This window comes from Mytilus galloprovincialis, chromosome 5, assembly GCF_965363235.1.
Source record: "Mytilus galloprovincialis chromosome 5, xbMytGall1.hap1.1, whole genome shotgun sequence".
NCBI lineage: Eukaryota > Metazoa > Mollusca > Bivalvia > Mytilida > Mytilidae > Mytilus > Mytilus galloprovincialis.
The window spans coordinates 52,464,726-52,490,714 of NC_134842.1; the positions used below are offsets into that span (position 1 = coordinate 52,464,726).

General features: G+C 31.9%; 1 protein-coding gene across 1 annotated transcript in view; it reads right to left on the bottom strand.

Moving 5' to 3' along the window:
• The window catches only part of LOC143074071 (uncharacterized), an 86,574-nt gene that overhangs the window by 32,017 nt on the left and 28,568 nt on the right, over window positions 1–25,989 (bottom strand). Inside the window, exons 11-18 of the mRNA XM_076249619.1 lie at window positions 25,152–25,271; window positions 24,463–24,576; window positions 22,944–23,072; window positions 13,003–13,122; window positions 12,463–12,576; window positions 9,151–9,264; window positions 4,930–5,052; window positions 3,013–3,147 (exon numbers count right to left, since the gene is read on the bottom strand). Coding sequence (XP_076105734.1) covers window positions 3,013–3,147; window positions 4,930–5,052; window positions 9,151–9,264; window positions 12,463–12,576; window positions 13,003–13,122; window positions 22,944–23,072; window positions 24,463–24,576; window positions 25,152–25,271 — 969 coding nt within the window. The remainder of the gene's footprint in view (window positions 1–3,012; window positions 3,148–4,929; window positions 5,053–9,150; window positions 9,265–12,462; window positions 12,577–13,002; window positions 13,123–22,943; window positions 23,073–24,462; window positions 24,577–25,151; window positions 25,272–25,989) is intronic.

Consider the following 25,989-nt stretch of genomic DNA (forward strand, 5'->3'; position numbering starts at 1 on the left):
TATTGTATCAGTTTGACAAAATTGTGTTTATTCTTCAAAATGTCCACGCTTCATAATGGTTTATAATCCGGTATAAAGGTTGTTGGTCATGATCTAGGTAATTTAAATGCTAGAGTAAAATATTATGATGGTAGGGGATATAAATATGCTTAAGGGTTGCCAATAATATTGCCTTAATATGAACTGTAGAATAAAGTGTGAAATTTCCTGTTTACAAAACTTTGAATTTTTCGAAAAACCAAGGATTTTCTTGTCCCGGGAATAGATTACCTTATCCGTATTTGGCACAACATTTTTGGAATTTTGGATCCTCAATGCTCTTCAACTTCGTACTTGTTTGGCTTGATAAATATTTTGATATGAGCGTCACTGATGAGTCTTATGTAAACGAAACGCGCGTCTGGAGTACTGAATTATAATCCTGGTACCTTTGATAACTATCATACAGCGTTTTGAAATAATCAATAATGTATTCCCTGTCTAGCAGTTGCATACCCTTGAAGCATTACTTATCTTTTAGCAAACACAAATATATATGGCGATTGAGTGGGCATATAGTTTACATCTAGTAATTGATAGAACCGTAAATATGTCATTGATAAATCTTATATAACGATACGCAACATATCGTATTGAGATACCGCATCATGATAATACATATTCTGATAATTTGTTTTGTTATATTCGCTACCTGCACTATATCGAATGACTTTCAAATTGAATAAATTGTCTTGATATTTTAACATCAGTTATTGTGTCTGTTTAGTTAACGCATCAATGTAAATATAACGGAAATTGATGAGACTGTCATCAAAGAGAGAGGGTTATCGCTATAAAACCAGGTTTAATCCACCATTTTCTACATGGAAAATGCCTGTACCAAGTCAGGAATATGACAGTTCTTGTCCATTCGTTTTTGATGCGTTTTGTTATTTGATTTTGCGATGTGATTATGGACTTTCCGAATTGATTTTCCTCTAAGTTCAGTATTTTTGTGATTTTACTTTTCACAGGTGTCATTCGGTATATCAAGAAAAAAGATCGCGAAAGAATACCTTTCGGAATTTAAGTATTGCGATTGGATCGTGTAAGCTCTCGTATAGAATCGTGAAGGAAATCTTATCGAAAAGACATACGCAAGGTCAATAACTAGTCTAACTTTTAATGAATTATAAGGACAAATTTACCAAAAAAAAAATAAAAGCGTCTGTCAAAATGGTTCATAATTATTATCAGTATCCAAGAAAGTCAAGATTTTAAAGTAAACCGTTTTTACAAAACTACGAAAGACAGATTGGTCCTCGACCTTTCAATTACCTTAAATATGTTATCAAAAAAGTTTTTTTCATAATTTGAATGACTAACGACTATTCTTTGAAACATGTCATTCCATTTTAAGATTAAAATGGTTCTTACAGTTTTGAATCCTAACCAAATAAAGATTGAGAAAAAAATAAATAATGGGCTATGTTGCAGTTCAATCTTTGAATCATGCACAATCGTTCGCCGCCCAGATGATACAATGACGTAAATCTATTGTGAACTGACTGATCAAACAATCAGGCAAATAAAACGCTATCTTTGAACCTTTTTTGTAATACAATGAACATACAAACGACAGAACGATAGAAGGTAACAACTCTTATACATGGAAACAATACGTAAGCCAGCAAATATTTCCAGGACGGATGCAAAAAGCATTATAGACACATATATACTTTTACTTCTCAAAATTAATGCCCTAAAGGTCCTTTTATCTTAGAAATTTACTTATTTAGTCACGTTTTTAGTTATTTTAATAATTAAAAGAAAATGTGTTGAATTAGAAAAAAAAAAATGTTCTTTCTTTTTAAGATAATAGTCGTGCTTATGAAAAATGTAAACGACAACAGTCCAAGAGGGTAAATTAGAATGCATGCTTATAACAACCATGAGTCTTTCTAAAAGTTTAGAAGAACATAGTACAGGAGGTACCATTGTTAAAGTATAAAATATTAGGTTAGATAAACTATGATGGTACAGTTCCTCGGACTATTCATGCAACAGAATAACCATAGTTTCAAATCTAACTCACTAATAATACAGATAATTGAAGAATTTCTGTCACTTTTATACCGGAAATGCATACTTTATTTTCTATAATATTTCTGGTTTACCCGAATTTTTTTCTTTCAATTTTGTCGTTTGATCAGAGTGACTTTCAAAGAATATTTGAACATCTGTCCACGATATTGTTAAATTTTTAAAGACTACAGGTAAATTATTCAAGTAAAAAGCGCAAATGTTTCAAGAGTGTGAGGCGCAAATGTCGCGCAAAAGTTTAAAGTGTGTGAGGCGCAAATGTCTTTTAATTTTACAGGTAAAGTAAAGAAAATGTCCTGAGTTTGTCTGTTCACCCCTTGTCTTTCACGATCAAGACATTGCGTGGCTTGACCCTTCACGATCAAGACATTGCGTGGCTTGATCCTTTACGATCAATTTTGTTTAAAAATCATTAAAAATCAATGTTTTAAACAAACAAAATGAACGGTTTCAAGTGGAAAAAAACACTGTTTTATCTGACACACCAAAAAGTTAAGTTCTAACTATATCATTATATTTTGTAAAATGATCATTATAGGTACATACATGTTTTTAAATGAATATCATAGATAAAAATTCCACCTTTTGTGTTTTCTCATAAACATGAACTGTATATTTTCTTTATCTTATTACACAGTATTATTGAGAAAGTTGAATCATTTTAACAAACATAATATTGTTTGCGGAGTTGTTTCGCGTTTTGAAAATACAGCTGATTTTTTTCACAAATTTTGAATTACAATTACAACTAATTACATTCATGATCCGATACCATGTCTTTCACTATCCGATCGCAATTCTTGACCACCGTTAGGTATTCTTTCACAATCATTCACCGAAATAACAGCCATTGGTTTATGATTGACAAAACATTTTTAAGAGCGCAAAACCATTAAAGTCAAAGGTGACTAATACAATGCAAAAGTTTACCTGTGACATGTACTTCTCCAGACATCTTATACTGACATTGATTATCATCACCTTTTTCAATGTGGAATTCTTCATCTCTGCCTTGACATAACTGGTGGTTACTGGCAAGTTTATCTTCATTCGTCTCTCGACATGCTTTGTCAAAATAAGAAAGAATTTGAGTAACTAAAGATTGAAATATTTTACCCTTAAAGCATTTAGATATTTCTTTACATCACATACATGAATACTTGCATAACTTCAAACTAAGGTCACAAATTAGAAGAGTTCCAATAGGACTACACTACAAACTGCTCAGAGTCTGAATTGACCAGTTTTTGTGCTCGACCAGTAAAATCGACCACACATTTTACTCGACTAGTCTCGACATTGTCTCGACTGTACTAAACTGTACTTAAGTGTACTCGACTAGGTCTCGACTTTACTTAATTAGTCTGATTCAGTACTTGATGATCTTTGTGTAGTCTGAAATGGTCTTGACCAAAGCTCGACCTTTCTCGACCTGTCTTGACTAGTCTTGACTCAGTCTCAACCAGTCTCGACCTCTCTCAATCAGTCTCGACCTGTCTCAACTAGTCTTGACATCAAATTTAGTTTTGACTGGTGTAAATCAGCCCATCATACTAAATTGAATATTGATCTTACAAAATTCAAGCTTATTAGGTTGTTTGATTTATTGATGTGAAATGAAAGAATTTAATTTTACAATTGGTAAAAAAAAACATATTATATAAATTCAGATAGGCATCTTTAATTTTTTTAATTACTTTTTCAAATCAACTTGGATTTTCATCAAACTATGCAGCTATCTTAGATATATATTAAGCTATAGAATCCCATGTCATTTTGTTTTTTGTTGTTTTGCTGTCAAATTTAAAAATGAAATTAATTTTGTTAAAAAAAAGCTAGGATTGCAATTCAGACAAAATAGAGATAGTACACTTTAATTTTTTTTAATTACTTTTTCAAATCAACTTGGATTTTCATCAAACTATGCAGCTATCTTAAATATATATTAAGCTTATTAACCTTGCAGTTAGTCTGCACTAGTGGAATAGTGGTATCATAAAATCAAAATTGAGAAAGAAAATGGGGAATCTGTCAAAGAGACAACAACTCGACCAAACAGCAGAAAACAGCAGAAGACCACCATCCAACGAATAAATCCAGCGTTTTGATGCATTATACATTTCTATTTTTGAAACTAAAGCTAATGGTAATATTAGCAAGAAAGAATATGATCTGGTTACGGAGTGACCTTAAAGTAAAAATTATTTTTGGGAACATTTTAAGGTGTGTATCATTAAGACTAAAAATTGTCAGCAAAGCATAATTACATGATCTGTATTTCAATCAGAATTGGTCGATACGCAAATTCTGCAAAAAATACCTCACTATGTCAAATGTGACATTACCCCCACCCCCAGTGATGACTGAATTACACTTAATACTGGGTTTTTAATTAGCATTAGCAACACGACAGCTGCCATATGTGAAGCAATATATGCGTACCCTGCCGGATCCATTGGTGTGGGGTTCGTGTTTTGTGTTTTGTGTACTGTTGTTGTCTTTTGATGGTTTTTTTTGTCCAGGTAAGTCTAGTTTTGACTACTTATGAGTTTGAATTTCCCTTTTGTCTTAGTCTTACATCATGAAAAACATCATGAAAAACTTCATCTTTCCATTTGCATACTCTGAATGTAATATTCCATATTGAACACAGCAGCCTTTATAGTGAAAATTTGATCCTTTATCATAATATTTTGTAATGCTTTCAATCTTTCTTTATACTCACTAACTTTACTATTCTAAATAGCTTTAAAATTGCATGAACTGTCCCAATCAAGATGTTTTCACATCACTTTATGATATGTTGAACAGGTTTACACTTCAGATGTTACATGATCCCAAATTTACCTGTGGAATATTCCTCTCTAGACTGACATTTATTATCGTCACTTTCTTCGATGTGTAATTCGTCATCTCGGCATTGACACGACTGGTGGTTACTGGCCAGGTTTTCTTCAATTAAAACTGGACCTGTAATGTCAGAAATAAAAATGATTTTTGTTTTACAAATTTAAAAAAAAAAACTTTTTAAAGATTCTGATTACTAGAAACAATTATTTGATAAACATTTACTTAACAAAATTACAGAGAAAAATTAAAAAAAAAGTCTGTAATCAAACGGCAAAATCAAAAGATGAAACACATCAAACGAATGGATATCAGCTGTCATATTCATGTCATATATATTCAACCTGGTTTTATAACTGGCTTAACATCTCACTTGTATAATAGTTGCATAAAGTTTCAACATATTGACAACAATGTGCGAGCAACATAAAACGGACATTATAGGCAAAAATGTCAAAATAGAGATCAAAACTGTGTATTAATCTTAATCACTATCAAACAAACACAAAATTAACAAAGCAACACAAAAAGGCATGAATACAGAGCACATTCGTACAAATTAAAGACAAGAACACCAAAAATTACCATAGCATATCAACACAATGACGGGATGTATATTGCGAAAGGTACCACATCAAATATGTAGGACTCAAATCTGTGGCAGATTCCTAATCTATAGCAAATGTGACGTTACAACGTCAAACAAATCAAATCTATGACAGATTTTTCTTTTCGGGGGAAAAGAGTAACATATATCGTCACAATTGAATAATGCGATATTAAATCGTTGCAGCCGAAAACGATGGCAGAACCCATAGATTTGAACACCATTTAAGATGAAGGTATTTCCCTCGACATGGTTTAAAGAAAATATGACCTGTTATCCGAAAAAAGGACAAACTGTGCTGTTGTACCGGCCGAAGCCCGAGAAGAAAAGAACATCGCTTTTTTCAGTACAGAATATTTTAGAAAAGGAAGAGTACTGAATATTTTACTGTCTGCGGCTGGCCAAGTTTATAGAGTGAAAGATAAAATCATCTTTTTCCAAATTGATGTAAGTCATCATCACATTAAAAAAATGTATTAACGATGAAATAAATATTATTTAAAAATTCTATCTTTTCATTTTCATTTATCTTTTTTTTTCCATATAAAAACAACCTTCTTGTTTGTGAATGGACTTGTAAGTTGGCTTAATAAATGGGCTAGTTTATAGGTACCATGCATAGATAAGAAAATGTTTATTTTGACGGGTCACATCATTTTAATCTCGGAGTCTGTATTAAGTTATATGGATTCATCATTTACGAATTGCTTTGGTTGGACATGATTATGGAATGTTTATTTTTACAAATGTTTATAGACATGCTACCGTTGTCATAAATGACCACCTGTTTTCCATTTGCACAACATTTGCAACAGATTTGAAAGAAAAACAATCCGCCCTAGATTAGAAAATTACAAAACTTGCACTAGATCAGTATTGTAAAAATCTGCCAAAGATTTGGGATGGCATAACATTATCTTTGAAATAGATTCATGGATTTGGAACTCACCCTGGAGTCCTACATATATTACCAAGAAACACCAAAAGACATATATAGACAAAGCACATTAACACAATAACATTTATGAATAGCATAATTTTGATTATTCCAGCCAATGTGTTAAACACGTAAAGGGAGACGTAAATACCCTTTTCGAATGCGATATATGGGTCTATTATTACATATTCTAATATGACGTGCTTCTTTCGCTTTGTAAACAACACTGTGATAAAATTCTCGATATATCTATACTTAGCGCAGACTAGAGATATACAAAATAATGGCTGTTACAATATACTTCCCACGTAAATTCACATGTATTGGAACCTATTTGCAGACCCTTTGCCGATTTTATTGATTTAAAAAGTGCAATTAAAAAAAGACAAAATTACTGGTACTCTTATTCGGATGCATAGTAAAAAGCAGTAATGAACAAGAGCTCGGAGAAATAAACAAAATTAAAACAAAATACAATTCAGCGAAAGTCTATTAATTTTTTTGGCGCATTTAAGTTCGATTTCAAAACATGAAGTCATGCAAATGAAACCGCTAGAGTTGAAAGTTTTCTGTTACGTGAACCATCGAAATTTGAATGATATTGTATTAAAACTGATTTTTGAGGTAGGTTTTATTTTATTTATTATTCTATTGCATTATTTGCATATTTACTAATTTCAGCAAGTCAACATAGGCGCCTCCTTAGTTACGAAATGTGAACTTTGGTTTTGACGGAAGCTTACCGGAAAATCATGTAAATTAAAAATGGCAAATGTTGGGTTTGAGAATTAGAAGAATTAAACAGTTTTTTCTAGTGGTTATTCACGAAATAACCCATGCAAGCTACGGATTTATTAGGATATTTGAGCTTTTTTTAACACGGAGTCAAAAGATCAGCAGCCCATACCAAACCAACCCTCGCTTCAGTATTAAAATGATCGTATTTGGAAGCCATATATTGTTGCAAATTTACACATGGCCTGGGCCGTGATATTAGTTAATGTTATCCCTCGCTAATGCTCAGGATCAAATTCGAATATCACGGCCCAGGCCATGTGTAAATTCCCAACAATATATGGCTTCCATGAATTATTTCTTAATTTATCTTGCTAGGCAACCGTTTTACCTCAATGAAAAATATGGTGTTTTGCATACAGAAAAAGTCATAAACAAATTCCTTGTTGTGTGTAAATGTCATTACATAATCTGTATAATATCGGATAAATTGACAATTGACTCGGAAACTCGAGTTTTAGTATATGTTTTGAAATGACTCATTGTAGTTATGATATGGCTCACAGTGGTTTTGATATTACTCGATATGGTTTTGATATTACTCAATATGGTTTTTGATGTTACATGATATGGTTTCGTAATGGCTTGATATGGTTTGTCATTACCTAAAATTATTTCAACATTATCTAATAATCTAAATGTGGTTGCGTCATAAACATTTGATATCAGTTGATGTGAATGTATGTTGACATATTGAAGTTATAAAATTTCACATGGTGCATGATGTAGTTTTGCTATTTTGTGCTGATGACACATTATACAGGCTTAACATTACATAATCGCTGATACCCGTCCAAAAAGTTCCTTACGCTATTTTATTTAACAAATATTTGCATACAAATATTCTAAATAATTATTTCTTGTGTTCCCAAAGAGAGGCGAAAGGTACCAATGGGATATTCAAATCCATCAGTCGAAGAAAACAAATTGTTGATATCATAGCAAAAAGTGACCAAAAGACAGATCATTCTTATTAAAACACAACATCTTAAGACTTAACAACTCGAACCTCTTCAGAAACAGGGTGTCGAAACTGGTGCTCAAATACTTTACATGCGGCACTCTTGCAGTCTTGCACTAATAAGTACAAACTCGGTGGTAGTCAGTATAATTATATAAGTCACATCCAAGGAAAAGAGGGTGTGATTGCAGTAACGACAGTAGCAACGTTTTAGTAGTCATCTTTGAAACATATGTTCCAAGTATTTGCTTTATCCAAGATAGTTCGAAGTATATTACAAAATGCAACTGATCAAAATGAAATATTGCTTTTCGTTCATATTCAAATGATCACACGTGTAAAAAAAAATTGGGAGAATTCGTATTATATAGATGTGTTGCTTTAATAGACGCTGAAATAGAAAAAAGGCAAAAACAAACTATGACGTTAAAGAGCATTGAAAACCAAAAATACCTTAAAGTTTGGAAAATAAAGCTACGGTAATTTATTCCTGAAGTAAAAAAGCCTTAGTGTTTCAAATTTTCAAAGTTTCGTAAACACTTGAATTATAATTATGACCAGATCAATGATAATTCATGTCAACACAGAAGTGCTAAGTGATTATTGATTAATTTTATGGTTTGCTACCAATATGATGTCTCATCTAACTTTTTTTCACTGTTTACATTTAGATACCGCTAAAAGTTAAAGTTTTCAAAAAACTTTTATGATTTTTTTGGGAAATTTTGAACGAACACAATGATCGAAACCACAGTATCTAGAGCCTTTACAGTGGAAATTGCATTTGTTCTTGTATCCAATTACACATTTATGTCTATTTGGTTTTTGAACTTGCCATCCGATTTGAATAGCTCCCATCTCAAACGAACTGTCTGAACTTGTTTTTAACGATTATTAGGACTAACAAAGCGGCAATTTTACCTGTAACAAAATCATTTTCAGCCATCTGATCCCTTTCTTCAATGTCTTTGGTATCAGCTTGGTCCTGGCTTGGCTGATATTCAATGCCAGGTTTATCTCCATCTAATCCGAGACCTGGTGTCAATAAAGAAATGAATAGTTAACAAATGACTTACAATTACATATCAGGAAAACATCTTTTGGAAAAAAAAGGTGTATTAATTTGGTGACTATAAAAAAACTCATCATAGATACCAGGATTCAATTTTATATATATGCCAGACGCGCGTTTCGTCTACAAAAGACTCATCAGTGACGCTCGAATCCAAAAAAAGTAAAAAAAGGTCAAATAAAGTACGAATTTGAAGAGCATTGGGGACCAAAATGCCTAAAAGTTTTGCCAAATTCAGCTAAGGTTATCTATTCCTGAGGTAGAAAAAGGTATAAACCCTTAAAGTATACCCTTTTTTCATAACTGAGTTTTATAAATAAAACACGTATAATTTCCAATGGGACAACTCTTCACAAGAGACCTAAAGACTCAGCAATTAACAACTTTAGATAATCATACGGGATTGAACAATGAGCAAACCCTATATAAATAGGTAACATTTAAAAGTCCAAGAATTGACAAATGTAAAACAAGCAGTTCATACGAGAAAATTAACTGCCTAATTTATGTACTAAGTATTAAACTTCAAAACTATAAAATCAAATATGTTACACAAATGACAACCAATGATATAAAGCATATGGCGGGGTTAAATTCATTTAAAGGCACAAACCCTCCCCTAAACTAGGAGAGTTGTGTGACAGAACAAAATAATAACAAACTATATAAATCAGTCGAAAAAGGACACTTTCATCCAACATATCTGTAATAAGCTTTGATTTTTGTCCATCGTTCCGATATTTCTTTTCTTCCATTGCGTCTTGCGTATGAATATTTGTTTTGAGGGATTCTTTGATAGCGTCTTGTTTATAGTTATTTGTTTTGTCGGGATTAATTGCTGTCTTCAACTGATCAGTAAAGTCCTGTTAATTATCCAATAATAGTGTCGATTGAAGGTCGATTGTCAATGATATCAAAGAAAAGAGGGGCTAAAGATACCCAGAGGAATATTCAAACTCCTAGATCGAAAATAAAATATCAACACCAAGATATTGTAAAATCTGGTAAGACAAAGAAATATTTATTCGAAAACGTTTCTACGAAAATTCTTCTTAAATAAAATTCGAGACTCATAGATGGTGAAAAACTAAAACACAATTAAACCACTGATTTTTAGGGAATAATATAATATAATGAACAATATAAAAAAATCAGCCACTTTACTTCATGTATTTATAGTAATTAAACTACAGTCATATCATGCATGACAGCATTCAACCCAAAGGAGTATCTGTAGTTTGTTCGGCTCTAGAGACTGATTGATTCAAAATGCAGATAAGTAATGGCTTAAGAGATGTTCAGTAAATGGTCTTATATTATGTATTATGATTTGGGAAACTGTGCATATCTTATACACGAGTGTGAGAATTATATTGAGCTTGAAACACTTTGCTTGAAACACTTTTTGTTATAATCAAATAACATTTAACATTATATTGTTTTCGTATTGACAAGCATCGTTTCTCCTGGTCCTCATAGCCATGACACATGTGTCTACCAGTAATCAGATTGTATCACGGAATAGATCTGTGTGACTATCTTATTGGCTTAACCATGTCAAACCCGTTTGCAATTCAAAGTCTAAGAAGATAAGGACATTCACATACAATAATACAATTCTACCTTTCATCGACATTTTCAAATATAAGTTCAAAAACTACTATTTGTATTCGAAAAAAGCAACAAAGTGACAAAATTTGCGTTAAAGTATGAAAGAAATTGATATTCTATGTACAATGTAAAAGTGCAGTCATTACTGATTCTAAACTTTATTTATTTACACCAGAAAAGAATGAGGAAATTAATTGGACAAAAGAAGACAAGTCATTTTTATTGAAAGAAAAGTAAATCTAACCTTATTGCTGAAATTTATTTTTGGAAAGATACTGATTTGGCTGTAAAATATTCAGAACTATAAATCCGACATCAAATCAAAAGACATGCTCTGCCTACAGATTTTTATAAGTTAATGTAATGAAAGGTATGAAGTAGCAAACTGATGTGACTTCTTACTCCAATTTTGTTGGAAGGAATGAAAAGCATATATTTCGAGTCAATATATCGTATGCAACATTGTAACAGAAAATAGACAATGCTTTGTTGCAACAATTCTTACTGTTTTCCCTTTTACATGGCTTTAGATGAACATGTTATAGATAAATGATACCAGGTAGAGCAGTTGTATTTGACGCGGAAATAAGTCCCCCCGTATCTAGTGTACATATAGAAGTTCCTACGATTAATATAAGACATAATAACGACATTTGGTTACTTGAAGCGGTATTCTTATTGCAAATAAAAATGAATGTCAAATTAGTCATGTTGTTGTAGAAAACAATTTATTAGCGATGATATGAGGCATTTTTGCAAGACAATTACCCACCTCATGAACATATTTAATGTACTATGAAGTCAGAACATGTCAGTGCAAAATATACATGTTGATCTTTGTTTTCCTCATTTATCTTACGGGTAAAAACCTTACGTAAACTATGGATATAGTGCATGGAAACAATAGTGGCATAACAAGCACGAACAAACATATGCATGTACGATTACGAAGTGAATGTAGATTAAAATTGCCTTGTGGTGAAGCACCCAAGATGTAAAGAAGAAGGGCTAGCTCGGACACACAATATATATACAAATATTATTTAATTATTTTGAACCACAGGCGATGATAACAAGAAGGTCCAGATTGTATCTTACACGCCCTCTTTTTAATAACAAGTTTTTATTCCAACAATCATAACTAAATATACAAAGTGTTGGCTTGAAAATGGTTGAATGAGAATAAAAAATATCAGAAAAATATACTAAAACATAATGCATCTGGATGTAAGTAGAAAACATTATCAAGTTTTGTAAAGAATGTATTGCATGTGTTTAATATTCGAAAACACAAGCCTTTTAAAGTGAAAAGTGTATTTGTTATTGTAACAAATTGAACCTATATATTTTTTTCTCTTAAACTTTCTATTGATTTAGCTCTCGCCGCGATATAGCCTTTTTGTGCTAATGCGGCGTAAAGCAACCAACAATCAATCAATCAATTAAACTTTCTACATGATTCGAAATACTTGCTATGCAAACGTCCGGAGTTGTTTTTTAACATCGGTCTATGATCGGTCTAGGAAATGTTAAGAGTGCGGCAATTTTACCTGTAGCAACATCATTTTCAGTCATCTGATTCCTTTCTTCAATGTGTTTGGTACCAGCTTGGTCCTGCATTGACTGATGTTCAATGCCAGGTTTATCTTCATCCAGTTCCAGACCTGGAATTTCAATGAATATATGAACTGTTAAAAAATGACAAAAACTCTTCTTACAATTGTAAAACAGAAAAAATATCTACTTAAATTAATTAAGTCATTTAATGAATGTTTATTTAAAAGGTATCTTTAAAATTTAAACGTTGTGTCAATTTGATGACTATAAACCCACAAACATGACAAACGCCAGGTTATTTTAATTGAATTATAAAAACTAAAGGATGTGGTATGTTTCCAGTGAGAGACAAAATTACACAGAGTTTAACAACTATATTTCACGGTACGGGGTTCAACAATCAGCAAGGCCCATATGGTACAGTCAGCTATAAAGACACAAACCCTCCCCTGACCTGGGACAGTGATATAACAGTACAATATAGGAACAAAATATAACATTCTGTTGAAAAAGGCCACTATCATCCAACATACCTGTAATAAGCTTTACTTTTTGTCCTTCGTCCCGATCATTCTTTTCTTCCATTGCTTCTTGCGTATGAATATTTATATTGTCTGAATGAACTTTGTACTTGAACTTATCATTATAGTAACCTGCAATGTTAATTAAAGAATCGTAGTGAGCCCGCTCATATACCCCACTTCCCCACATTGTCACTGGAGAAATAAAGTTACTATAGGGAAAAAAATGGATAAGAAAAACAAATTGAATCATAATTTCCTGTCGATATGCACATCTACATAGTATGTCCTTATTATCGACAAAGTTTCATGAAATTCTGAGATGTGGTTTCAGAGGACTAGCGATGATAAACTGGTGCAGAGTTATCCACATTGTCACTAGAAAAATAAAATAACTATAGGAAAAAACATTTGTATAAAAAAAAATGAATCATAATTTCCTGTCGATATGAACATCTACATAGTTTGTCCTTATTATCTACAAAGTTTCATGAAATTCTGTTGTGTGATTTCAGAGGAGTTGCGAGAAAAAACTATTGCAGAGTTATATTGAAGCAAATAAGTTCAAAGGGGCGTAACTCCTAGAAAAAAAATTGATTCATAATTTCCTGTCGATATGCACATCTACGTTTCATGAAGTTCTGTTGTTTGGTTTTGAAGGAGTTGCGATGACAAACTGTAGCAGTAGTATATCGAAGCAAATAAGTTCAAAAGGGCCTAACTCATAGAAAAAAAATGAATCGTAAAGGGGCCTTACTCATAGAAAAAAAATGAATCGTGAAGGGGCGTAACTCCAAGAAAAAAAATAATGAATCGTAATTTAGTGTCGGTATGCACATCTACATAGTTTGACCTTATTATCTAAAATGGTTTCATGAAATTCTGTTGTGTGGTTTAAGAAAACTGTTGCAGTAGTATATTAAAGCAAACAAGTTGAAAGGGGCGTAACTCCTAGAAAAATAATGAATCGTAATTTCCTGTCAATATGCTCATCTACATAGTGTTTCCTTATTATCTAAAAAGGTTTCATGACATTCTGTTGTATTGTTGCGATGTCAAGAAACAGGACAGACGACGGACGGACGGACGGACGAACGAACGGATGGACGGACGAACGGACAGACAGACAGACGGACGGACGGGTCAAAAACATTATAAATATTTGATAAAAGTTTCAAGTGAAGTCATACTGTCATTGAAATCAGGAAAACAATTATTTTATACGTATTATGTAAAATTATAAATGCGTCTGTCATTGTGTCTGTAGAAAAATAATATATGGTTCGTTAGACTTATGATATATGAGTAGATCTATGTGTTATTGAGACAGTTCTTATATATCGATGATGCAACGAAATAAAATTAACTTGTAGGTATGATTACAGAGTGTCATGTTAAGAGTTAGACATGGAAAACGGGCATCCTATAATAATCTGTTATGTAACGTTAAAGTTGATTGTATGAAAAATGTACGGATGATGCCGGAACGACGATCGTATGCTATCAAAATGATGCACGAATACAAACAAAACGCTGAACGAACTTTGTACGGACATTGATCGAATGATGTAAGAACAAAACACTGTACCATAAACCATTTCCTAAATGATAAGAAACGCTCTTTTATCGTACATGGTATGGTTTCACGTACATCGTTTTGTTTCGCTTATATCGTATTGTTAATCGTACATCGTTTTCGTTGTTAAACATGGTCTCGTTAGCGATTCATGGTGTTTATTTATAAAAAAAAAAAAAAGGCACCAGTAGTATACCGCTGTTCAAACGTCATAAATCGATTAAGAGAAAATAAATCCGGGTTAAAAACTAAAACCGAGGGAAACACATCAGCTATAAGAGGAACACAACGAAACAACAGAAACATTGACGTGTAACAAAAAACCAATGAAAATGTAGAGAAACTAACGATAAGATTAAAAGTAACAACTGCCATTTTCCTGACTTGGTACAGCAAATTTTAGCATGTTCAAGAAAAAATGGTGGGTTGAACCCGATTATGTGCCTAGCAAAAACTCGCGCTTTTATGGCAATGTTAAATATAACACTAAAATGACAACATTACATGACAGCACTACAGTACAAATAAATGCAAGAACATTCAGCATAGAGAAATACAAAATAAATAATAAAATAGTACATTTTGGTTTGGTCTTCATAAGACTCATAAGTGACGCTCAAAACAAAATAGTAAGAAAGCCAAACAAGTACAAAGTTGAAGAGCATTGATGATCCACAATTCCAAAAAGGTTATCTATGCCTGGGATGAGAAAATCCTTATTAGTTACAATAATTCATATTTTTTTAAAACATTTTATCAGAATTACCATATAATTGATATTCATGCACCGAAGTGCTGACTACATTTTGTAACCAAAATATAAAAACAACCTAGACAGCTAAATGCTTTCTTTTAGAATCTGCAATAATATTTTTTATAAATGTAATCATCGGCGTTACATTCAATATGTATGTATATATATATAACGATGGATAGATATTTATTTTGTTATCATTTAATTAATTATAATTTATGCGACTCTTGATCAAAAATTGTTTACAAAACAAAACAAAAAATGAATGTCCGGATAAAGTACAGTCTATAGACATTTAGTCAACCTTTTCTTATAACAGTCAAAGATGATAACATTCTGTTGGCTGAAATGAACAATTTGTTTGAGATGGAATTCTGAATAAATCCATTTTTACAAATATATATTTAGGGTCTTAAAGTTTCAATTTTGTCCAAATGCTTTGATAATTATTTTTGAATATATTTTTTCATAATTTCTTTTTTAGCATGTGTATTGACAATAACTGAAAACTAGAAATTGCGTTATTTATGGGGCATTTCTAATGCAAAGCTCACACCCTTGTTGAGAAATATTTGTAATGCTACAAAATATATTATTTTGTTGCAGGAAACACGACCAAGCCGTAACTTTTTCGTCTTTTGACTTAGATCTTACATCGTTGGTATGTGGATGTAGTGACTGTATCATCATGAGTGTTCTCCCTTACAATTAATGACCTTCATGTAATCCAAGGACAGTAAATGTAATTACCGCTATAAACACTTGAGCAGGCCATTATTTGTTGTCTTTCGACCTAGGCCTACGATATTTGGCTATTGAATTCTAAGTTTTATTTAGAGTCGATATAAAATTAGTAAATACATAATTCACAAGCTCTAATGAGCCATTCAAATCTACCATACAACAAAATAGACACACAATGTCAATGCATTCAAAATACAAAAAGTATCGCATCTCATGACAACAACTACGTGTAGTACCATTAAATTTAAAAAAGGCATTTTTTTCAGTTACGCAGAAGTGTACGTTATGATTAACTACTGCATAGATTTTTTTTGGATTCACATATTTATTCGGCTTGTTAAAGTACACCAGAAAATATAATAGAAAAGGGGATAACCGTTTTCGTTTGTGAGTTACATATATACATGCTGTTAAAATTAACAGCATGAGACGCCAAAAATACAAGTGATGCATGGAAAAAAAAACATGAAAATTGGCAGATATTTTTTCTTTATAGAGATTTTCTATTTATGTTGGTCCACAGGCTAAACAAAATTAATATACGATTAAAAAATTAAAGACGAATGCATTTGCGAAAAGAACCACGGCTCTTGAAAATTTAAACTAGGTGGTAGAATAGCGCGACTGTGCGAGAAAACAATTTATGATCAAGTTCGTTAAACATAGAATCGAAAAGTATTTCTACAGAGGTTACAAAATTGGATACAGATAGATGTTTATAAAAACCAGTCTTAGAGATGATGTTCAAACATGTAAAACGTAAAAATCTTCGCTCATTTCACCTCGCATTCCACCAAATATTAAATTGCAGTAACACATGTAACAAGTGTTATATTTTATTTTTCTGTCATAATCTTGAATAGAAACTTGATAAGAAAAACGTTTACTTTAAAATGATGCTTATTTCATTAGCGTTTGCATACGGTGATTAAGGTAAAACAGTATTAAAGAGCTTGCGTTTTCTCTAAATATCTCCTTGGTATACATGGTATAGGATTGCTAATTACAAGGAAGGTACTGCACCAATGATTCCTAGTGTAAAATTGAAGTCATTACTTTGAAAGTTTCACGGTTTTCCTCAATTTGGTTGATCGTTATGGAATATTTGTGTCATTTATGATTTCGAAAATGTTTCAATTGTAACAACCAACAGTCTTTTTTTCCTCAATTATGATATCACTTGTTCAAACTTATAACAGAATTTGTATTTACCATGAAAAACATGACTGATCTTAATAGTAGATCAGGATCAGCATACCCTTCCAAGGCACCTGCTAATTCAATTTGTTTTGTAGAGGTGTGAACTTTTTAAACATTGTTTTGTGAATTTGTTTTGATTTTAGATCAAACACTATTTAGAAATATAAATCAATTGCTTTAAAAAAGCAATTGTAGGGGGTCTTTCCCCCTGTAAAATTAATTGAATTGGGGGGTGTTTGTTTGTTTGTTTGTTTGTTTGTTTCTGTATGGGGTCTATATTATTGTTACCGGAGAAGTTTCATGTTTAGTTTGGAAAGTTTTTCTTTTATTTTAGGTACAGCGCGCGCGCCACATCACGTGACACGGGTTTATAATAACGAAAAGATAGTCTTTTTATTTCTTTTTAGGTGGGGACGTTAAACAGACAACATCTATAGAGATGGAATGTACACAATGTAATTTCTTTTGTCATTGTAGGAAATTGACATTTTGATGACAGTTCACAAGTAGTGCATATTTTGGATTTAATTGATCCGGTGTAACTTTAAAACACATTTATTGATTATTTTCTGATAATGTACATTTTTCAGCACCTGTTTGTAACACAGATTAGTATTTCAAACTCGGAGCGGACATTTTATTGTAGGTTTTTACTGAGATTTACGGACCTAGCAAGCTATTTTTACGGCATTGCCATTTCTTTTCTCTAGGAAAAGCTTTGAGAGATATCTGCACCAAGTTTTTTTATAAACGTTTAGTACATGTATGCCCTGCTGACTGCAAATTTTGAGGTCGATTGTACTTGTAGTTTCAGAGAACATGTGGATTTTTTTTCAGAAGTGACGTAAAAACAATATTAAATTTCAATTTTTCTTGAATAATTGAGAGTTTGTTCCTTCAATAAACTGTCATGATTAAACAGTCATACAGATTGATTGATTGATTGATTGATTGATTGATTGATTGATTGATAAGTTGGTTAGTTGGTTGGTTGGTTGGTTGGTTAAACACGTTGGATAGGGTCAATTGAAACACGGAAAAAGAAACAAAGAAGATCTTGGACCCTATATTAAACACATGAGACGGAAACATGATTGATTGATCATGATCATGATTGATTGATTAGTTGATTGATTGATTAATTGATTAGTTGGTTGGTTGGTTGGTTAAACACGTTGGATAGGGTCAATTGAAACACGGAAAAAGAAACAAAGAAGATCTTGGACCCTATATTAAACACATGAGACGGAAACATGATTGATTGATCATGATCATGATTGATTGATTGGTTGATTGATTGATTGATTAATTGATTAGTTGGTTGGTTGGTTGGTTGGTTGGTTGGTTGGTTAAACACGTTGGATAGGGTCAATTGAAACACGGAAAAAGAAACAAAGAAGATCTTGGACCCTATATTAAACACATGAGACGGAAACATGATTGATTGATCATGATCATGATTGATTGATTGATTGATTGATTGATTGATTGATTAGTTGGTTGGTTGGTTGGTTGGTTGGTTGGTTGGTTAAACACATTGGATAGGGTCAATTGAAACACGGAAAAAGACACAAAGAAGATCTTGGACCCTATATTAAACACATGAGACGGAAACATGATTGGTTGATCATGATCATGATTGATTGATTGATTGATTGGTTGATTGGTTGGTTGGTTGGTTGGTTGAACCCTATAAGAAACACATGAGACAGAAACATGATTGATTGATTGATCATGATCATTATTGGTTGATTGATCATGATTGATTGATTGATTGATTGATTGATTGATTGATTGGTTGGTTGGTTGGTTGGTTGGTTGGTATGTTGGTTGGTTGGTTGGTTGAAATTCAAACACACATAAAACTGTTTAAATAGTGCCAAAACCACATAATTTGATGACCTTGACCTTTGACCTTGTAACCTTCGTCAAGGTCATTGCTCCACAAGGTCATTGCAAAAGACCCTATGGGTCAAGGACCTTTTGTTTAAGAGTTTTGCCTAAAAATGGCCTTTTAAAAACCATCGATGGGAGTTATGTCCCTTACATGATGGTAAAATCAATATAGTCATAATATAAAAAAAGTTGCCCCTTGAAGTACCAAGCATTTTTCACTGCTAAATTTTTTTGTATCTATAACCGTTCAAGAGTTATAGGGAAATCAAAGACATATGAAAATCTAAAATATGACCTTGACCTTTGACCTTGACCTAATTTTCTAAGTTAGGAATCAGGGGACTCAAATAAAAACATTCCAGGGTTATACGGTTAACGGTTTATGAGTTAAAAAAACATACCGACAAATTTATTCCGAAAAGATAGATAGCTCCTATAACAATGTATAAAATTTCTTCGAATCGCTTCGATCCAAATACGCCAAAAATTACTGAGGATGTAACGAACAATTTTGTAAAATAAATTTGTCATAATCTTTAACGGTTGCGAAGGAGATGCCATAACAAGGAAAACAGTGTTTGGGGAGATAACTCCTACAAAGAAAAGTATTCGTTTACGCAGGGTAAATTTCAAAAGCGCATAAACTGTTCGATATCATATACAAAATATCTAAGCGACATATTGCGAAACAAATGTTTATCGCAAGAACAAAATTAGGCGGAAGAAAAAAAAAATAATCAGAAGAAAAACAATAGGTCTTTCCACAGAAAAGTGGAAAGACCTAATAACACGATTATGGCTTTAATGGTAAGTATAACATGTTTGATATTGATTAACTTATTTACTTTCAAATTTTTTTATGTGTCAATTCATCTTTAGTCATTATTTCATCACAACTTACTATACCATTGTTACTATTTTAACCTTTTCAATACAAAGAATTAATACATGCAAGATGTATTAGTATTGTTTATAAATATGGGAATCGCAATTTGACAATTTGAAATCGAATGAGACAAATACACTTCCCTCATAACTATTCAAATATATCTAGAATCAACTACAACTGTACACGATAAAAATAGGCTGTATATCAAATTGTCGAATCAGAAAAACCTTTTTGTTTTTATCTTAAAGTCAAAGAGCAATATTCATTCGAAAACAATTGCTAAATCATAACTACCTTTTTCTAACAAAAAAGATATTTGCCCTCTGCACATTGTCTCAAACCAAGATACTGTAGACTCTGTAAAGACACACAAAAATGTGATCAAAAACGTATCTACGAGACTTGCTGTGACGTCCAGTCAAGGGGCATAACTCTGTCTAATTAAGCATTATTTATTGGGCATGTTGGGAGTGGCAAAGAATGAAATATTTAATTACTCAGTCACTTTACTACATGTATATATCATTCATTAACAACAGTCAGATAAGGCATCACAGCAACACACCAAAGTCTTTACCAGCGGTTCAGTCGGATCAAGGAATAATTTGAATCAAAATGCAGATTATAAGTTGCTTAAGGTAGATAGGGTGTCTTCCTCCATCTTGGATTTGGAAATACCAGAAAACAAATCTAGATCTTTAATAGAATGTGCAAAAAAAAATGAGTAGTAGGTAACTCATGTGTAAGAACTTTCACTTCGATATAGAAAATTACATGTTTTATCATATTTATTGTTGTATTTTACAAAAAACAGAAAACTTTTGTTTGATAATTTTTTTACAACTTTGCAAAATAAGGGGAGGCAACTCAAATGCAAGGGCAGATAATTCAGATAAGGTACTTTTACACTGGATTGTGTTAAGGAATTTACCTATTTTAAAATGTAGCAAGAAACGGGTCCGGTGACCCCATTGTTTCTTTTTCTTAACTGAAAGCATACTATTAAAGCCATCTTCTCATATGTTATCTCAAAATTCTATGGTGTAGATTATGCTTAATTGCAGAAAATTGGGTTTTCCATGCATAATCTATACAAAATTTGTCAATTTTGAACACCGTGTAGCGTGACAATAAGCCTGGTGACCCATTTTTTTTTATTATTTTTTTTGTTAAAAGCACGATATAAACTACATTTTGGAAAATTATTAAAAAATTATATGGATTATAATTTAGACACCCCATCTACCTTAAGAGATGCACTGTCAATGCGTAAGCAAAACGATGATTACAGAAATTGCGCAAAGTGTATATCATATACGCATGTAAGAACAGTTTTGTGATTCAAAACATTACTATGTAGACTTTGATTGAAACATTTATTATCAAATACGATTCAAACTTGTAGTTATTATTTGTATTAACAATCATTCTTCATAATGACCCTCATAGTCATGACACGTTTATCTACAAGTAACAAGATGGAATCTCTGCTATATAAATTTTAAAATCATCTTTCATCGAAACGTGGCAAATACTAGTTTACAAACTACATTTACCATTTTTATATGTCAACAGGAAAAAATTGACAGTTTTTGTTTTAAAGATTGAAAATAATTTGTGGTGATATGTACAAGGCTGAAAATCATTTCGGAAAGAAACCGATTGAGCTGGGATTTTGTCAGAAGCATACATCCTACAAAGACACACCCTTGAAACAGACTTTGTAAATCAGACAAAACTAATTTGACTAAATTTGTAAATAAACGTCCCAATATGACTCCTCCTCTCAAATGTTGTTTGCAACAAGTAAAACATACATTTTGAATCAACTCTTATACCCTAAGAATTTTAATTAAAACAATCAGAAGACGGGAAAATAACGACATTGCTTTGCTACAACAATTCTACCTGTTTTACCTTCCCATTGAAATCGATGAAAATGTACTTCACAAATTTTACCAGTTGGAGCTGTATAATTGGACGAAAACATAGTTCTTCTTACATTTGATGTACGGCAAAGATATTATATTATATATATTAATATAATTATATATTATAATAATATTGTATTACTTTAGATTGCATGCTCATTGCAAAATAAAGAAGTTTATCTTGTCATGTTGGTTGAAAAGGCAATATTTAGCGATGACCAGAGGCTGCTTTGCAAGAGAATACCCCGCCCCAGACAACATCTATTATGAAAAAGGAAAAACAGAACATTTCAGTACAGAAAAAAAAATGGTAAATCATTACTTTTTTTTGTTAATTTTGTGTCTACGAAGGATAAAACTTAAGGTAAACTATTGTTTACAGTGCATGAAAGAATTCTTCTCATAACAAACACGAACATGTGCATATATATAGGGTTATGGATTCGATATTGATCAGTAATTTTCTTGTGGTTATGCACCCATGATGCGAAGATGAAGAGCTTGCTCGGACACATAATTCATATTTTGAACATGATTACTAAGGCAAAGATTATACGAAGGTCTTGATTACATCTGACACGCACTATTTTTACCAAACAACTTTATTCCAAAAATCATTACTCAATATCAAAAATATTGGCCTTAACATTGTTGAAAGATAATAAAAAATAAACGAAAAATATTCTGCATAATGCAGCGCTATGATAAATGAAAGACATTATATTGTTTTGTGTAGAAATATTGGAGATTTATATTTTACTTCTCAAAAAGATTTGGTTTCGAAAACACTAGCCCTTATAGGGGAACGTGCATTTGTTCTTGTCAAATTGAAACTATGCATGAGTTTGTTTTCCTAAAATTGCTGCTTTGTTTGAATTACTTTCAACTCAAACGAATCGTCTGAAGTTGTTTGCAAACACCAGTTAATATATTTTTGAAATTTTTGTATTGCGTCAATTTTACCTGTAGCAACATCTTCAATCAACTGAAACTGATAGTTGTTCTGTTCCCTTTCTTCAATGTGGTTTGTTTCAGCTTTGGCTTGATTAGACAGGTGTTCAATGTCAGGTTGATCCTCATCCAGTTGGAAACCTGTATGCCAATAATGAAATGAATTGTTTACAAATGTCTTTAAATCTTCTAACAGTTATGTTACATTTTGTAACAGTTAGACATGTTTTGGAAACATTCTTATATAATTGAATACTTCTTTAATGAATGCATATTTAAAATTTGTTTTGTAACTTAAAGTAACTATGTATAAATGTTGTGTCAATTTGACTATCAACCCTTTAAATTCAGGCAGTTGTTCAAAAGTGGATCATAAGAATAAGAAGAAGGTATGATGGCAAATGAGACAAATTCAAATTTAAAGACATACCCTTCCTTTATTATGAAGCAGACAAAATAAATGTGATGAAAGTTATAAGCTAATACTCTGATATGACCCCTCCTCTACTAATTTTGTTGAAAACAATCAAAAGAATATATTTTGCCCTAAGAGTTATCGTATAAACAAATGTTTGAGAGGAAGGACCATAATGGCAATGATTTGTAACAATACATCTACCTGTTAACTGTTCACTTCGGAATCAATGAAAATATCATTTATAAATGATACTAGGTGGAGCTGTTGTATTTGACGAATACATAGGTCTCCCTACATCAAATGTACGTATACAAGTCACCACGGTTAGATAATAATAATACCGACAATGTATTACTTAAAACGGTATTATCATTGCAAATAAAAAAACAAATGGCAAATTGGTCATGTTTGTTTAGATAACAAGTAATGTAATGATATGAGGCCGTTTTGCAAGACAATATCCCACCCCAGACATTATCTATGATACAATAGAAAACAGAACATGTCAGAATATAATATAAATGGTGGATCATTATTATCTTCATGTGTCTTTCGGGGACAAAAGGTAAACTATTTTTATATTGCTTTAAAACATGCTTGACATAGCAAGCACGAACCTGTGGATGTACGGTTATGAAGTGGATGTAGCCCAGCTATTGACTTCAGGTGATGACCCATGATGCAAAGGAGAAAGGCTAGTTCGGACACCAAACGCATATAATAATAATATTTAATTGTTTTGAACCACATTACACAGGTGAAGATCACACAAGTTGTGATTAAATCTGACTCGCCCTCTTTTGATAAAGCATCTTAATTCCAAAATATCATAACTAAAGTATGAATATTGTGGCTTGAACATGGTTTAAAGAGAATCAGAAATAAAAAAAAAATATGTAAAATCACAAAAATACTGAACAAAAAAAAATAAATGGCAAAATCAAGAGCTCAAACATATCAAACGAATTCACAACAACTGTAATAATCCTCACTTGGTTTAGGCATTTTCTTATGTAGAGAATGATGCATTAAACTTGGTTATTAAGCCTTCTAAACATAATATTTAACATCAGTCTAAGAATATGAGGAAATGTTAAGAGTGCGGTAAATTACCTGTAGCAAAATCTTCTTCAGTCATCTGATCACATTTTTCAATGTGTTTTGTTTCAGATTCGGTCTGCTTTGACTGGTGGTCAATGTCAGGTTGCCCTTTATCCAGTGTGAGACCTGTAGTGTCAATAAATATCTGGATTGTTAAAAAATGACAAAAACTGTTGTTACAATTGTAAAACAGAAAAATATCTTTAAGAATAAATTCTAAAGATTGATTGCATTATTTAATGTATGCTTATTTTAAAAAGGAATTTAACTTCCAATCAACGTTGTGTTTTTGGAAAATGAATTATGAAAATGTGTGGTATGATTGTCAATGACAATTCTTTCAGCATGCAACAAAATGACACAGAAATTAATATGTATAGGGCGACGTTCGGCCTCCAATCACGAGAAAAGCCAACACAGTATAGTCAGCTTTAAATGGTTCTAATTGACAAATATGAAACAACAGAACACGATAACTAACGGCCTCTTTTATTGAAATAAAATGATCAAAAAACAAATATATTACACATAACAAAAGAATAACGACTGATCTACAGGCATATAGCTCGGGAGTTGCACTTACAGAATGCGTTTTTTTTTTGGATTGTTTAATGGCGACAACCCTTCCTTTACTTGAGACAGTACAATATATGAGTACACTATAAAAATCTGTTGAAAAAGGCCATTTTCGTCAAATATACCTGTAATAAGCTTTCCTTTATGCCCTTCGACTCGATATTTTGTTTCTTCCATTGCGTGTTGCGTATGCATATTTGTTTTGTCGGAATTCATTTCGTTATTGATCTGATCAGTACAGTTACCTGCAATGTAAATTATTAAATAAAGTGTTTGAAATGAATAATTAACGCATTCTGCAAAAGCGTCAGACTCTGTAGAAAACTAATATATCGTTCCTCAGACTTATGATATATGAATAGATATTCATGTTCATGAGACATGTATTTTCCTGTATAATCGTTTACATATTTATGATCCAAAGAAAAAATAAACTTAACTTATGATTATAGAGTGTATATATGTTAATAGAGCTAAACAATGTTAAATGGACAATCATATAACATACGTAGCCATTGAGATAAAAAAAAATAACTACGGCGACGATCAGGACCCTTTTCCCAATCAATACAAAGTATTCTTATGACATACATAAAAACGTTTCACCTGTATCAATTTCAATTACTCCATGTTTTGTACCTGTGACGTAGATATGTGTTTATAATCTTCAATTCTGTCGAAAAATGTTTTCATGAATACCGTTTGCTTTTCTCAACCTCACAGTTACAACATATTAATTAAAGCTTAAAAAGAAACTGTTTAATATCTATTCATATATGATACATGTTCTATTTTCAATGTAAAATTGCATTCATGACTGAATGTAAACCCTTATTGCTTTACAACAGAAAACAATTATGAAATCTATTTATCATGGCTAAACATGTTTAATTTGGGAAAAATACCGATTTAGCTGTAACATTTTCAGAACTAAAATTCCTACATCAAATTCAAAGACATATA